Raw genomic sequence first — 16,160 nt, 5'->3', positions numbered from 1 at the left:
CCTTTTTTTTTTTTACCTTTATTTTACTAGGCAAGTCAGTTAAGAACAAATTCTTATTTTCAATGACGGCCTAGGAACAGTGGGTTAACTGCCTGTTCAGGGGCAGAACGACAGATTTGTACCATGTCAGCTCGGGGATTTGAACTTGCAACCTTTCGGTTACTAGTCCAACACTCTAACCACTAGGCTACGCTGCCGCCTCCAAAAGTCCTCACAAGGATAGTAAAACAAGGGGGATTTTAAAAAAAAAGTGTATATATTTAAAACGAGACATTTCGCCAGTCCCCAAAATAAAACATGTTTGTTCGATTTTGGACTTCAGTAAGGCTTTTCTCGGCTGTTCGGGCGCAAACAAAAAATTTGAGGCAAGCCAGAATTGATAGCCGAAGTCTATGCCCCTTCGTCGGTGATTGGTCAACAGTACGGATTATTCAATAAAGTCTGTTGTCTTTCAACAAGAGGACTTGTTTTCATGCACATTTTTTAATTGAGAAATACTGCAAACATCTTAGATGTAAAATTGCACAACTAAGATCTCCTCTGCTAAAACAAAGTATGACATTTCTTGAGTCATCTTAGATTCATTCTGACTATTTTGAGGAAGTGTATGTATACTGGCTATGGCATCAAAAAATTGACACAGTACTATATTTCTTACAGTTTTTCAAACGAAGGACTTTTAAGGGAGTATGCGAGCACACTCGTTTGGTTCGCCTGGCATGCTAACGCCTTTAGGTTTAGGGATACAAATAGGGTTATTTTTTACGGTTAGGGGTTAAGGAAAATAGGATTTTGAAAGGGAATAAATGTTTGGTCCCCAATGGGCAGTAAAACCAAGGCGTGTCTGTGACAAGTATATGTGTCTATGGTGTATGCAGACACCTGAGCTGAGCTACACGGGAGACTGGGCATCTACCACCCCGCAATCTAGCCAAGACAATATTTAAGGGCCTTTGAACAGGGTATGGTAATAGGTGCCAGGGGCACCAGCTTGAGTGTGTCATAATCTGCAACACTGCTGGGTTTTTCACACTCAACAATACTTCATGCTGAGCACTTGTTGGCTGCTTTTCCTTCACTCTGCGGACTAACTCATCCCAAACCATCTCAATTTGGTTGAGATCGGGTGATTGTAGAGGCCAGGCCATCTGATGCAGCACTCCATCACTCTCCTTGGCCAAATAGCCCTTACACAGCCTGGAGGCGTGTTTTGGGTCATTGTCCTGGTGAAAAACAAATGATAGTGGGACTAAGCACAAACCAGATGGGATGGTGTATCACTACAGAATGCTGTGGTAGCCATGCTGGTTAAGTGTGCCTTGAATTCTAAATAAATCACTGACAGTGTCACCTGCAAAGCACCCCCACACCACCTCCTCCATGCTTCACGGTGGGAACCACACAAGCGGAGATCATCCGTTCACCTACTCTGCATCTCACAAAGACACAGCGGTTGAAACCAACTCATCAGATCAAGGACACAGTTGATGTTGAGATGTGTCTCTTACTTGAACTCTGTGAAGCATTGATTTGGGCCGCAATCTGAGGTGCAGTTACCTCTAATGAACTTATCCTCTGCAGCAGAGATAACGCTGGGTCTTCCATTCCTGTGGCTGTTCCCATGAGAGCCAGTTTCATCATAGCACATGATTGTTTTAGCAACTGCACTTGATGAAACTTTCAAAGTTCTTGAAATGTTCCGGATTGACTGACCTTTGTGTCTTAAAAGTAATGATAGACTGTCATTTCTGTTTGCTTATTTGAGCTGTTCTTGCCATAATATCGACTTGGTCTTTTACCAAATTGGGCCATATTCTGTATACCAACCCTACCTTGACACAACTGAATGGCTCAAACACATTAAGGAAAGAAATTCCACAAATTAACTTTAACAAGGCACGCTTTTTAATTGAAATGCATTCCAGGTGACTATATCATGAAACTGGTTGAGAGAATGCCAAGAGTGTGCAAACGGAGGCTACTTTGAAGAATCTCAAATATATGTTAAGTTGTTTAACACTTTTTTGGTTACTAAATGATTCCATATGTTATTTCATATTTTTAATGTCTTCACTATTATCCTACAATGTAGAAAATAGTTTTTAAAAAACAACCCTGGAATGAGTTTTGACAGGTACTGTATGTGTTCGTGAGAGTCACCTTTCCAAAAAGGGGCCCGTGTGTGTTTGGACGCTACAGACAGAAGTTGGCATGTAGGCTGAACCGACTTCAGATGAGTCCCAAGACACTTGTGGGGTTGTGATAGAAAAATTATGTATTCACCTTATTTGTTGGATATGTAAAAATTATTTTCTTAACAAACAGTAAGGCATTTCTGTCCTGCTAATACTGTGCTTTATGGTCTCCACTTCAGCACCCTGCAGCTAGTCTGGGTGTTGAGGACAGGGGCTTTACTGGAGATAGCTTCAAGCTGACTACTGACGTTGGTGATAAAAACGTAAACGCTGGCATTCCATAGGACAAGATGTGGTGTGTGTGTGACCCGAGATAGCCTGGAATAGTTTAGAACAATGCCTCATTGTCTCATCTTCCTGGCACCTGGGAAACTAATCCGGGTCGGGTAAAACACCATCCTGTGTAGATAACCAAGGTGGCTTATGGGAAATAGAACCATTGTGACTAAGCATTTTTAGGTCCTATATAATATGTTTTTTTATTTCCAGTTAGGCTCTCAGCCCAACAGTCAGAACAAGACTGTTGGGCTGACTGTTTCATTATTACAATAATGAATCGATATTAAATAAAGATGATTGTTTGAAGAAATGACCAAGTCTCTCTCAGTACTGAATTTCTACGACAGGGGTGAAAATGGACAACATCATCGTGTTCGTCTGTCTCTTCTTTCCATAGACTAATGCGAATTAGATTTCCGTGGTCGAAATGTTGAAACATGATTTTCCATATATGCGTTTTAATCAAATCAACTATATTCACTGAGCTTGTTTGATGCTTTAAGTACCCGGTTTGATTAAATATTTAAGACACAAATGACTAGTCCGACCAGCAATTGATTTAGACTTACTGTCCTATTTAAAAAAAAAAGTTATAAATAAAAAAGACGGCAAGTGACTGACTAGCACATTGTCTCTCTCCATGCTGCAGCAACCACCAAAGAACATCAAAGTGTTTATCACGCTGACCGTGTTGCTAAAGCTGCAACATAATTACAACAAATTGACTGAAAAGTTGTTACCGAAATCCTTAATTTGTTTAGGAAAAACATTCCCTAGTCCCTCAACCCTTGCCCTCTTTACTTGACACATATATGCATCACGTGCACGTGACCAAATAACTATTCGCAGTGGACTAGTATTACTAGAGATTTTTGGTTATTTAATTACTACTCCAGAATGGCCGTTATTCCAGAGGACAAAAGAGAACAGGGTTCCAGAGGACAATTCGAACAGGGTTCGATTTTTCCAACCTGCCCCCTGTAATTATTTATATTTTTTCAATCAATCAATTGACAGTTATGACGGAAGCCTGGAAGTTTTTATTCTAGGCATTAAGATAGTATTTCAACATGTCCAGGTGATAGGGCCACAATGATAATGCAAGCTTGGTGTCACCATAATATTTGAATTGAGGAAGTGTGATCATAATCAATAGCATATTTTTGCGATCCGCAGTAGGTCCTAAATGCACCCCGGCCTTCAGATTTGAGCTAAGGCTATGGATGAAGTTTACTAATTTCCAACCGTTTAGGTGAGTTGTATGCTGCTTTGCGATCTATTAACAACAAGGGTTGCATTAAATAGGCAAAGTATTTTTACTGCCGCATTCGGCAATATTACATTTATATGCACAAAACAAACAAAAGCATTCACTGTGAAAGTTGATAGGCTACATGTAGGCCATTCATATATAGCTTATGCGTAGCACTTAGTTCAATTTATCGAATCAGTTATTGTTTCTTGCACAAACCGTGACAAACACTTGGCAAACTCAGACATCGCTCTCAAAACACAGGGATGTCGATTTGCACGGGACTAGGAGTTAGCCCAAAAAGTTATTCTGGCTGAAATTGTTACTCTGCTGCCATGTAAAAAAAAAATACTGACATGACAGTATCAGACACGACTAAAATTACAGATGGGTAATTATGTACACAAACACTACAACTTCCACAGTAAAACTAATCCCATCCGAATAGGGCCTGACCTATAACATATAATCACATCAATAAATTGTTTATAACAAACACTGAACACCATAACACGTGACAGCAAAATGGACGCGGATGTGACAAATAAACTTGAAAAGAGGGAATGTTGCTCAGGAGGTAAAGTCAGATGTGTGGAATAAAATGTGATTAGTTATGGAAAATATTGGAGATCAAGAAAAAGATGGTAAGGAGCAAGCGCTGCGTGCATATTGTGTGCACCAAAGGTATAGATTACAATATCATTTCTGACAGTTTGGAACAATGTAAACACTAAATAAATTAGTGTACCAGAGAGTCCGTTTAAGTTTTTTTTATCCTTTGTTACAGCAAAGACAAAAAAAACAGTCGCATTCATTGGTGAATGCAATTTCCGAAATGGAACGGTTTATTTATTGTTTAAGAAAATTATTCAAGGCTTGCTTTATTTTATTTAAAAACTAAAATGCTTGATTGCATTTCAATCATGAATGACTCGTATGCTGTGTGATGCCATTAACAAATAAATGACTGGCTGAAATCTAAACAAGTTACAGTATTAAGACTAAACCGGATTTGCTCTTAGGCCTACAGCTCCATTAATGTTATACAAGGCTTCTATACTAAGCCTACTAATGATAAATGACATTACTTAATAATAGTAATATAAGGAGATCAAGAAAAAGGAGCGTTATTGTTGTAATAAATATTTGGAGCAGTGTAAACAAACCTAAATAATTAACAAAAAAATCTGTGTAAAGCTTCCATTACAGCAAAGCAAAGATTAAAAACAGCCAAATTAGTGAAATTGTTTACTTGACATGTCGTTGTGAGGCTTGGTGCTCACGGAATCAGTAAGCTATTAAACACTGACAGGCAACAGAAACAGGATCTGTCTTATTTCTGTAGATATATTGATGACTTCTAAAGCCAGGCACATTTAACAGTTAGTCTATTGATTATAGACCTTTTCTATAATCTGCTGCTGCCTCCATTGTTCTCAAAACCAGTATGCTGGTCAACTTTGCTATTATGCACATAGCAAGCAACATGGTCTAGGATAAGGCGCCATTTCAACAGTGCACTGATGTTTCAGAACCATGGAGAGCGACCTCTATCCACAACGAGGGAGAAAGTGCATTTGTTATAAAATAATATTTCTATTAGTTTTGCACCATTGTTATTATCACCACATACAATTTCAGTAGCACATGTCTTCGAGTGATTGACTGACATCCCCACAGCCTCCACAATGGATTAGTCCACTAACACAGGTGTGAAATCACAATTATCTTTTTTTTTTTTGCTATATGCTTTATTGACATCTCGATTGACCAACAGCCTATTGACCAAACAACCGACTAAAGGGGTCAAACCCAACGCAGTTACATGGTTAATTCAACACTGAAAGAGAGGACACATCAGCTGTCACAACAAGAAAAAGTTTCAGAAGGTAGAAAGTAATATGCGAACCGGAGATTCATTGGTTTGGGGTTCCGACGGCCGATGAACTCAAATCTTAAAAACACCCACTCCTTTAGAAATCCACTTTTTCAAGCTGAAAGACAATGGCCAGAGCTTACCCATGATGTTGCACAACAATGCAAGTCACTGTTTTAGTCAAAGTATGACATATTTGGGCTTGAAGTGACAAAACCGAACTGCCCGCTTTGTGCACATTTGTGCGTTCCAAAATCTTAGTTTAGATATTTCTAACATATGCAGCCCTAATTTTATAAGAAAAGTGAATCTCTCGTGAAGTTTAATGACTTTACTTACATAAAAATATTGAATATAATGCAAAAAGTCCAGAATGGGCTTAATAGGTACCTGTTAACTGGGTTAACAGTTAGTTAACAGTCTAAAATGTGCTAAATGCTCTGCAGTTGGGCATTTGGATTGCTAGTTAACTATCGAGCTAAGTGGTTAGAACAAGAGACATACTGTCTAATATTTATTTTGTGCGTGCAGCAAACCGCGAGTACCATTTTTTTGTTCATGAGCTGAAATGTCTGTCCTGAAAATAGTTTAGGTCAAATGTACGGAGTCGCTGTGGGGACGACGTCCTCGATGCACTTATTGGTAAAGCCAGTGACTGATGCCACCGGAAGAATCCCAGAACACGTTCCAGTCTGTGATAGCAAAACAGTCCTGTAGTTTAGCATCGGCTTCATCTGACCACTTTTTTATAGACCGAGTCACTGGTGCTTCCTGCTTTAATTTTCGCTTGTAAGCAGTAATCAGGAGGATAGAATTCTGTGTGTGTGGAGTACAGGTGATCTAGATTTGTTTTCCCCTCTGGTTGCATATTTAACATGTTGAAATAAATTAGGTAGAACTGATTCAAGTTTCCCTGCATTAAAGTCTCCGGCCACTGGAAGCGCTGCCTCTGGGTGCGCGGTTTCCTGTTTGCTTATATCCTTATACAGCTGACTGAGTGCGGTCTTTGTGCCAGCATCAGTCTGTGGTGGTAAATAAACAGCCACAAAAAGTATAGCTGAAAACTCTAGGCAAATAGTGTGGCCTGCATTTTATCACGATACTCTACTTCAGGAGAGCAAAATCTAGAATTCCTTAGATTTCGTGCACCAGCTGTTTACAAATATGCACAGACCACACCCCTCGTCTTACCAGAGTGTGCTGTTCCATCTTGCCAGTGCAACATATATCCCGCTAGCTGAATATCCATGTCATCATTCAGCCAAATTCCGTGAAACATAAGATATTACAGTTTTTGATGTCCCATTGGTAGGATATTCGTGATCGCACCTCGTCTAATTTACTGTCCAATGATTGCACGTTGGCGAGTAATATTGACAGTAACGGCAGCTTTCCCACTCGCCCTCTGCGGATCCTTACGAGGCACCCCGCTCTGTGTCCTGGATATAACCAGATGAATTAGTTGACACATTAAAAAAGCTGCATTTTTTTATTTAATGGGTACGTGGACTCAATAGGTAATCTTTGGATACAGCAAAGATGGTGGCTAAATTAAGATAGTTTACTCCGGCCGATTACCATTGAAACATCTTTTGGTTCCGGTTTACTTAACGGGGTGGTTGTCTGAAAGACAATAATGCAATAGCAGCTGGGTCTGGTCTTCTTAGTTCATTACTTTCACAGAAGCAGAAAAAACAGCTAAGTTGGGTGTCTCGCTTCCTCTTCCTTCTCTGGCTACAGCTTTTCGCCTAAGCCTACACTTGGCTGCCTGAAACATGGAGCAAATTAAAATGTGGTGAAAACTAATGTTTTTAAACCTCCACGTTTTAGGCCAGAAAATGATCATAATCCATTGGATAATTTCACTTATTTTTGAGCTAGTCTGCATAAAAAAATATGGAATATGGCTGAGATTATTCCTTTGTTTTATCAGGAAGTAGGCCAACTCGGAACAGGGGACACTTTTGTGAGTTGCGCAAGACGTGAAGAGCAGAGCTTTTTTCTTTTCATTCATGTATTGAATACAGATTGCCCCATCTACAATTTGATCGATTATTAACGTATAAAAATACCTAACGTTGTATTACAAAAGTAGTTTAAAATATTTTGGCAAAGTTTATAGGCAACTTTTGAACTATTTTGTAGTGACGTTGCGTTTTTCTAAGCTGTTTTTTATGGATCAAAAGCGCTTTATAAATGGACATTTTCGATATATATACGGAATTAATCGTACAAAAGGACCAATTGTGATGTTTATGGGACATATTTAAGTGGCAACAAAAGAAGATCGTCAAAGGTAATGCATATTTTATTTCAGCGTTTTGTGCAGCGTCTGCTACGCTAGCTCTTTTGTTTACTACTGGTGCAGATGGGTGCATGCTATCAGATAATAGCTTCTTAAGCTTTCGCCGAAAAGCATTTTTTAAATCTGACATGTTGGCTGGATTCACAACGAGTGTAGCTTTAAATGAGCATCTTACATGTGTGATTTAATGAAAGTTAGAATTTTATAGCATTTTATTTGAATCTGGTGCTCTGCATTTCCCCTGGAAATTGGCCAGTTGAGACGCTACCGTCGCCCTATCCTCAAGAGGTTTTAAGAGGCTCCTCTGTCCTCCACTCGTTACCTGTATTAATGGCACCTGTTTGAACTTCAGTATAAATCAGTATAAAAAAGACACCTGTCCACAACCTCAAACAGTCACACTCCAAACTCCACTATGGCCAAGACCAAAGAGCTGTCAAATGACACCAGAAACAACATTGTAGACCTGCACCAGGCTGGGAAGACTGAATCTGCATTAGGTAAGCAGCTTGGTTTGAAGAAATCAACTGTGGGAGCAATTATTAGGAAATGGAAGACATACAAGACCACTGAATCTCCCTCAATCTGGGGCTCCACGCAAGATCTCACCCCGTGGGGTCAAAATGATCACAAGAACAGTGAGCAAAAATCCCAGAACCACACGGGGGGACCTAGTGAATGACCTGCAGAGAGCTGGGACCAAAGTAACAAAGCCTACCATCAGTAACACACTAGGCCGCGAGGGACTCAAATCCTGCAGTGCCAGACGTGTCCCCCTGCTTAAGCCAGTACATGTCCAGGCCCGTCTGAAGTTTGCTAGAGAGCATTTGGATGATCCAGATGAAACCAAAATATAACTTCTTGGTAAAAACTCAACTCATCGTGTTTGGAGGACAAAGAATGCTGAGTTGCATCCAAAGAACACCATACCTACTGTGAAGCATGGGGGTGGAAACATCATGCTTTGGGGCCGTTTTTCTGCAAAGGGACCAGGACGACTGATCCATGTAAAGGAAAGAATGAATGGGGCCATGTATTGTGAGATTTTGAGTGAAAACCTCCTTCCATCAGCAAGGGCATTGAAGATGAAACGTGGCTGGGTCTTTCAGCATGACAATGATCCCAAACAAACTGCCCGGGCAACGAAGGAGTGGCTTCGCAAGAAGCATTTCAAGGTCCTGGAGTGGCCTAGCCCGTCTCCAGATCTCAACCCCATAGAAAATCTTTGGAGGGAGTTGAAAGTCTGTGTTGCCCAGCAACAGCCCCAAAACATCACTGCTCTAGAGGAGATCTGCATGGAGGAAATGGGCCAAAATACCAGCAACAGTGTGTGAAAACCTTGTGAAGACTTACAGAAAACGTTTGACCTCCGTCATTGTCAACAAAGGGTATATAAAGTATTGAGATAAACTTTTGTTATTGACCAAATACTTATTTTCCACCATAATTTGCAAATAAATTCATTAAAAATCCTACAATGTGATTTTCTGGATTTTTTTCCTCATTTTGTCTGTCATAGTTGAAGTGTACCTATGATGAAAATTACAGGCCTCTCATCTTTTTAAGTGGGAGAACTTACATAATTGGTGGCTGACTAAATACTTTTTTGCCCCACTGTAGCTTTTTGAGCAAATATAGCTTTTTGATCATGTCCGTGTGCATATCCACATATTAATGACGTCTGGAATCCAACAGGGTCGCTGGAATTATCAAAGGGTCAAAAGTCAGACAAGACAACAACAAAAGTCAGACATTATCAAAAAGTCAGAAAAGCGTCAACATCTTGTATAGGCATGGTTTTGCTGAAACTCATCTCGACAGGTAGTCTTTCTGAAATAATAATATTTCATCTGACTTTCAGTATTGCCCGTCTTAACTGAAATGGTGCTCACATAACTTGAATTAGCTAGCTACGGTTAGCATACTAGCTATCAGTCAGTGCCTTATTTGTTGTTATTTCTCTGCTACACGTGGAAATAACCACAACGTTTAAACATTTGAACCGGGGAACGACGCATGTGACAAATGTAAAAAATGTGGTTAATGTTTAAACTGCCATTTATTAATCGTTAAATGATAAGAAAATGTTATGATTTATGTGACTTCACTATTCAGATATGGTCCTCCGTATGACCACTAAGGGGCAATGCAGTTCAATCTACCGCAATCCAGTTCGACCAGACGGTCGTCACTAGTTACCACAGCCACAGAGTCATAAACCCCGCTTATTTATACAACCTCTCTTAACTTCTTACCTCTTGTTAATCCAGCCTCTGTGTCAGATATCAAAAAGGCTTTACGGCTAAAGCACACCATGCGATTCTCTGAGGACAGCACCGCGTATACAAAAGCATGAAAAACATTTTTCAACCAGCCAGGTGTGCCACGAAAGTCAGAAATAACGATATAATAAATGCCTTACCTTTGAAGATCTTTTTCTGTTGGCACTCCAAAAGGTCCCAGCTACAGCACAAATGGTCCTTTTGTTTGATAAATAACTCAGTTTAGCTGGCACGCTTCATTCAATAATCCACCGGTTTCCCTCCTTCAAAACACATACAAAATGAATCCCAAACTTTACCAATAAACTTCTCCAAACAAGTCAAACAACGTTTATAATCAAAACTCAGGTACCCTAATACATAAATAAACAATACATTAAGACGGAGAATCGTTATTGTCTTTACAGGAGATAAACAACAAAGAACGCGCTCTCATCCACGCGCATGAAAACACTACAGCCAAAATGGGAGCCACTTAGAAAAACTACAAATTCTAGTGGAAGTCCTAGGAACTGCAATCTGGCAGTTCCATTGGAAACAGTAGTAGGCCGAATTATTATTATTTTTTGATGGTTTGTCCTCAGGGTTTCGCCTGCCATATCAGTTCTGTTATACTCACAGACATTATTTTAACAGTTTTAGAAACTTCTGGGCTTCTGGGCCCGAGTAACAGGCAGTTCACTTTGGGCACGCTTTTCATCCAGATGTCAAAATACTGCCCCCTAGCACAAAGAGGTTATTAAAGCAGCAATGTGTAACTTTTTGTGCGACACAAACACATTTCACATAGAAATGTGAGTTATAGATCTGTAATTCTTATTGAAAGCAAGTTTAAGGAGAAGTAGATTCGTTCTGTATGCGCTATTTCTTAAGTTTTGTTTTTGCGACTTTTACCTTTAGTTTTGTACACCAGCTTCAAAACAGCTGAAAATACAAGATTATTGGTTATTGGTTTTATTTTTATGCATTTTTACAATATAGACAATAATGACTTTGTGAACTAGTGGAAACCCTACCAGAAGGCGCTCACCTTACTACTGGTGAGCGCCGTCTGGTAGGGCTTACTGCACCAATTCTCTGCTGTGTGCCTGTTCGCACTTCTCAATGTGATGGCTCGTTGCAGTGATGTGTGACAGCGTGTTCATAAACTTCCAACAATCTGGTGTTTGAGAGCTTGCACTTTGTACCTACAGAGCAATCATTATACAATTTCTACATCCAGACATTCACAGTTTGGCATCTTGTAGTCTGGCTCTATACATGCCATTAAGGCAACATTGAAGCCGACATCCTCTACCATTGACATGGGCTGCATATCAACTGCAATCATCTCTGTCCCTAATCGCACTGCTGCAAGCAACAGGTTGGGTCTCACAGTGCCTCCCTTCAGCATTGCACCTGACACGTGTACTGCCACAACTTGGAACGGTTGTAGTATGAATGTGTGTACTAATCCAGAGCATGCCGATATCTGGAGAAAGCGAATAGAAAATATATTTGAATAGGGATCAGTAGATTGATTGATTGTGTACTTATCAGGAGTAAACTGTTTTCCCCCATCCCAATACACTGATTTAGATGGCACCTACTTGGCATTGCGTCATCATCCTCACTATCGTCCACCACCCGTTTTGCGGGACTATCCTTCTCCTGGCCACTGCCTGCAGCTGCTTTCACTGACCGAGCCTCCACCTCATCCTCACTGTCGGAATGCATTACAGCCTTCCACTTCCCTTTCTTCTCACCGCACGCCTCCTCCTTTCCATCAGACTTGATCTGCGCTTTGTGTTCAGGCACCTCAGTCTCAGAATCACTGCGTGCATTTGAGTGTCTGCTCCGTGCTGGAGACGGGGGCTGATCCTCGTTCTCAGAGTCACTCCCGGCTGCAGCCTGCTTGGTTTCTTTCTCCTCCATGTCAGAGGTGCAGCCTCTGTGTTTGATTGGGGGCCCCTCAATGTCCGAGTTGCTGCCTCTGCGTTTGGTTGGGGGGGTGCACTCTATGTCTGAGGTGCTGCGTTTGACTGGTGCCTCCTCCTCAGAGTCACTGTCCTCCCTTTTGTGGCCCTCGTTGTCTGACCCACTGGCCAAACCATTTGTCTCCATGGCCTGAGCTGCTCCCTCACCATGACTATTCTCATCCTGCATAACAAAAAGTGGAAATATAAAATGCTTTATAAGTCTAAGGTTAGGATAGATACAGGGTTCTACAGTGCCACCATTTAACTTGCATATGAGCCTAAATATTTTGCTGTGCGATCTGACATTTTAATTTAGGAGCACCAACGCGCCTAGAAAAATGAAGTATTCTAGCTTTATTGTGCTCCTAAATGTCTGTGTGCACCTCCATTTTTCCTTGTAAAAAAAGGTCCGCATAGAGCCCTGGGATATTATACATATTTTTTAAATGTTAATCAGTATGTGCAAGATGGTTGGGAAATCAAGAGGGTTTGACCACAACACTAGACTGGTGTTGAACACGTCTTGCTTAGATGACAATCCCCTTACCTCTGAGTGGCACGACTCATTCCTCGTCTCCTCTTCCGCATCTGAACCGGGAGCATTTTCGTCCTGTACAGGGGTGCCACCACCATCTACAAGACCAGGACATAACCAACACATTTTTTGGCATTCCAGAATGAATGTTTACAACTGTTGGTATCATATACAATGGGCATGCCGACAATGTAAACAATAATATTGATGCAACAGTAGCTCAGACGGGGAGAGGTCTGCCCATACTAAAGCGCTGCGCTGCCTTGTTAACAACAATATCAACTAGGCAGGCCCTCCAGGCCCTGAGGAACTTGGGAAAAAGAGGAAAAGAGGAACTTGGGAAAATTACAACTGGCCCAGGACAGGGCAGCACGGCTGGCCCTTAAAATGTACATGCAGAGTTAACATGAATAATACGCATGTCAATCACTCATGGCTCAAAGAGACTGACTTCATCATTACATGTTTTTGTATAAAGAAGATAGCCATATTTAGTAAAATACCATGTCCAGATTATGGCAAGATCAGCTCAAATAAGCAAAGAGAAACAACAGTCCATCATTACTTTAAGACAAGAAGATCAGTCAATCCGGAAAATGTCAATAACTTTGAACGTTTCTTCAAATGCAGTCGTAAAAATCATTAAGCACTATGACAAAACAGGCTCTCACGAGGACCGCCACAGGAATGGAAGACCCAGTTACCTCTGCTGCAGAAGATAAGTTCATTAGAGTTACCGGCCTCAGAAATGGCAGCCTAAATAAATGCTTCAGAGTTCAAGTAACAGATATCTCAACAGCAACTGTCCAGAGGAGACTGTGAATCAGACCTTCACGATCAAATTGCTGCCAAGAACACACTACTAAAGGACACCAATAAGAAGAAGAGACTTGCTTGGGCCAAGAAACATGAGCAATTGACATTAGACCGGTGGAAACTTGTCATTTGGTCTGGAGTCCAAATGTGAGATTTTTGGTTCCAACTGCTGTGTCTTTGTGAGACGTGGTGTGGGTCAACAGATGATCTCCGCATGTGTATTTTCCACCGTAAATTATAGAGGGGGAGGTGCTATGGTGTGAGGGTGCTTGCTGGTGACACCGTCTGATTTATTTTGAATTCAAGGCACACTTAACCAGCATGCCTACCACAGCATTCTGCAGCAATACGCCATTCATGTGGTTTGGGCTTAGTGGGACTATCATTTGTTTTTCAACAGGACAATGACCCAATACACCTCCAGGCTGTTTAAGGGCTATTTTACCAAGAAGGAGAGTGATGGAGTTCTGCACCAGACGACCTGGCCTCCGCAATCGCCGGGCCTCAACCCAATTGAGATGGGATGAGTCGGAACGCAGAGAGAAGGAAAAGCAGCCAACAAGTGCTCAGCATATGTGGGATGTCCTTCAAAACTGGTGGAAAAGCATTCCAGGTGAAGCTGGTTGAGAGAATGCCAAGAGTGTGCAAAGCGGTCATCAAGGCAAAGGATGGCTATTTTAAGAATCTCACATATAAATATATATTTTTGGCTGCTCTATGATTTCATATGTGTTATTTAATAGTTATGATGTCTTCACTATTATTATACAATGTAGAAAATAGTAAAAAGTTAAGAAAAACCCACCACAACACTACAAATGAAGCCACGCGTTATTGACATGCGTATTATTAATGTAAGGTACGGCCGTGCTGCCCTGTTCTGGGCCAGTTGTAATTTTCCCAAGTTCTTCTTTGTGGCAACTGACCAGTAGTCCAGAAGCGACAAAACTAGGCCTGTAAGACCTGCCTTGCGGGGAACCATAATAAATACACGAAAGAACAGACAACTCGTTGCTGGTACAGTAAACAACAAACCAATAGGACCTAGCTGGCAAGCTAGCCCCCGCCGAGGCGGAATCAAAGCAGTTTTTACCAGAGTGGTTCCCGGAGAAGAATTCGTCCTCTTCGCCATCCATTTGTCTGAAAAACACTATGGACAATCAGCTCATTACTTAGGCTCGCCGATTAATCAATATTATCTGTGTTTATTAAATCAATGAGAACATATAAGTTCTGAAACAAGAAATCTGCAACGACAAAATAATAGGTCAACCTGCTAGGTAGTTAGCAACCACAACTTGAACATCAAGATCTAGCTAATTAACTAATACCATCTGGTCAGAAAGCTAGCCAGCAATGATAGTGTACCATGCAGGTCAACAAATTAAAACAATAGCTAATTGATCAACATTAGCAAGTACCTGAAGAAAAACAGTCCTGCGATGTTTCAAATGGCGTCAAAGGACTGGGGCCGTCATATGCGCATGCGTTTAGTTTTGGTCGCGCTTCGATATACGTAGTTCCTATGCGTCTTTACTTGCATTGAAATTCTTTGGTACTTCTGTTGTATTTAAAAAAAAAATTAAGCTTTGTTTAACTAGGCAAGTCAGTTAAGAACAAATTCACTATTTACAATGACGGCCTACCAGAAGGCAAAAGGCACCCTGCTGGGACTAAACAATAAAATATAGGACAAAACACAGATCACAAGACACCACAACACGACATAAAGAGAGACCTAAGACAACAACAGCATAGTAACTGTTTCGATATGCTTTGTGTTGGTTGTAGTCACGACAAAGGTATATAGTTAAGCAAACTTTACTATGCATGTTGTCTTTTTTTTATTAACAACAAATCAATACAGAAAGTACATGAGGGAACACAAGTATATATAAATTATAAACAATGGACAATCGAGCTAGGGGGTACAATATCACATTACAATTACACAAGGACCTTAAGGGACATACATACACTTACAATTCTAACAGCTTTTTTGTTAGTAGAGTATTTAACTGTCTTAAAATACAGTTCAATTTATTTTTGTAGGGTAAGAAAGGGTTTTTTTGGTTTGTAAATGTACATTTGTGTATACGAAATTTGGCCAAAAGAATAATGAAATTAATTACATAAAAATGTTTCAGCTTAGAAAGAATCCAAGCAGTACATGTCTCCACAATAGTGTAAAATCTTCATAAATGTGTTCAATTATAAATCTACTGATGTCTTACCACAGTTTTCATATATGAATACAATGCCAAAAAAGATGCAACACTATTTCTGGGTGGTCATTACAAAATGAGCAATTTGAGTTGATGTTTTCCTTAAACTCCTTCATATAGTGGTTGGCAGGATAATATTTATGAATCATTTTAAAGGAAACTTCCTTAATTTTGTTAACAAGTAGGTAAGTGTGTGGCAACCTCCAAACTTTTTTCCAACCGATATTATCAATAAATCCATTCCAATAAGGCATGACATAAGGTATAGATACAACATCCTGCTGAAACAAGATTCACATCGCTCTGTTGTTGAATGGACCAAAAGAGAAACAAATGTTTCCTACTGATGAGTCAACAGGGTCAATAGAAGGTAGGCTCTGAGGGTCAGGTCTTGACACGTTTCTGAATAACAGAGCAACACCTGAGGGAATGGCATC

The 16,160-nt window shown here is 40.4% G+C and overlaps 1 protein-coding gene across 4 annotated transcripts in view; it reads right to left on the bottom strand.

Annotated features, from left to right (window-relative positions):
• LOC110490049 (protein IWS1 homolog) overlaps positions 1 to 15,017 on the bottom strand; it is a 34,675-nt gene extending 19,658 nt beyond the window's left edge. For 3 of the 4 annotated variants that reach the window (XM_036944354.1, XM_036944352.1, XM_021563169.2), the window contains exons 1-4: positions 14,920 to 15,017; positions 14,592 to 14,648; positions 12,695 to 12,780; positions 11,779 to 12,328 (exon numbers count right to left, since the gene is read on the bottom strand). In XM_036944354.1, the coding sequence (XP_036800249.1) occupies positions 11,779 to 12,328; positions 12,695 to 12,780; positions 14,592 to 14,634 (679 nt within the window). In that variant the 5' untranslated portion in view covers positions 14,635 to 14,648; positions 14,920 to 15,017. The remainder of the gene's footprint in view (positions 1 to 11,778; positions 12,329 to 12,694; positions 12,781 to 14,591; positions 14,649 to 14,919) is intronic. The other variant, XM_036944353.1, reaches the window with a different exon arrangement.
• Positions 15,018 to 16,160: the final 1,143 nt, after the last annotated feature.

The sequence above is a fragment of the Oncorhynchus mykiss genome, chromosome 15 (genome assembly GCF_013265735.2).
Source record: "Oncorhynchus mykiss isolate Arlee chromosome 15, USDA_OmykA_1.1, whole genome shotgun sequence".
In the NCBI taxonomy this organism is placed as follows: domain Eukaryota; kingdom Metazoa; phylum Chordata; class Actinopteri; order Salmoniformes; family Salmonidae; genus Oncorhynchus; species Oncorhynchus mykiss.
The sequence above is the reverse complement of the archived record's forward strand: the minus strand, read 5'-3'. Positions and strand labels throughout refer to the sequence as shown.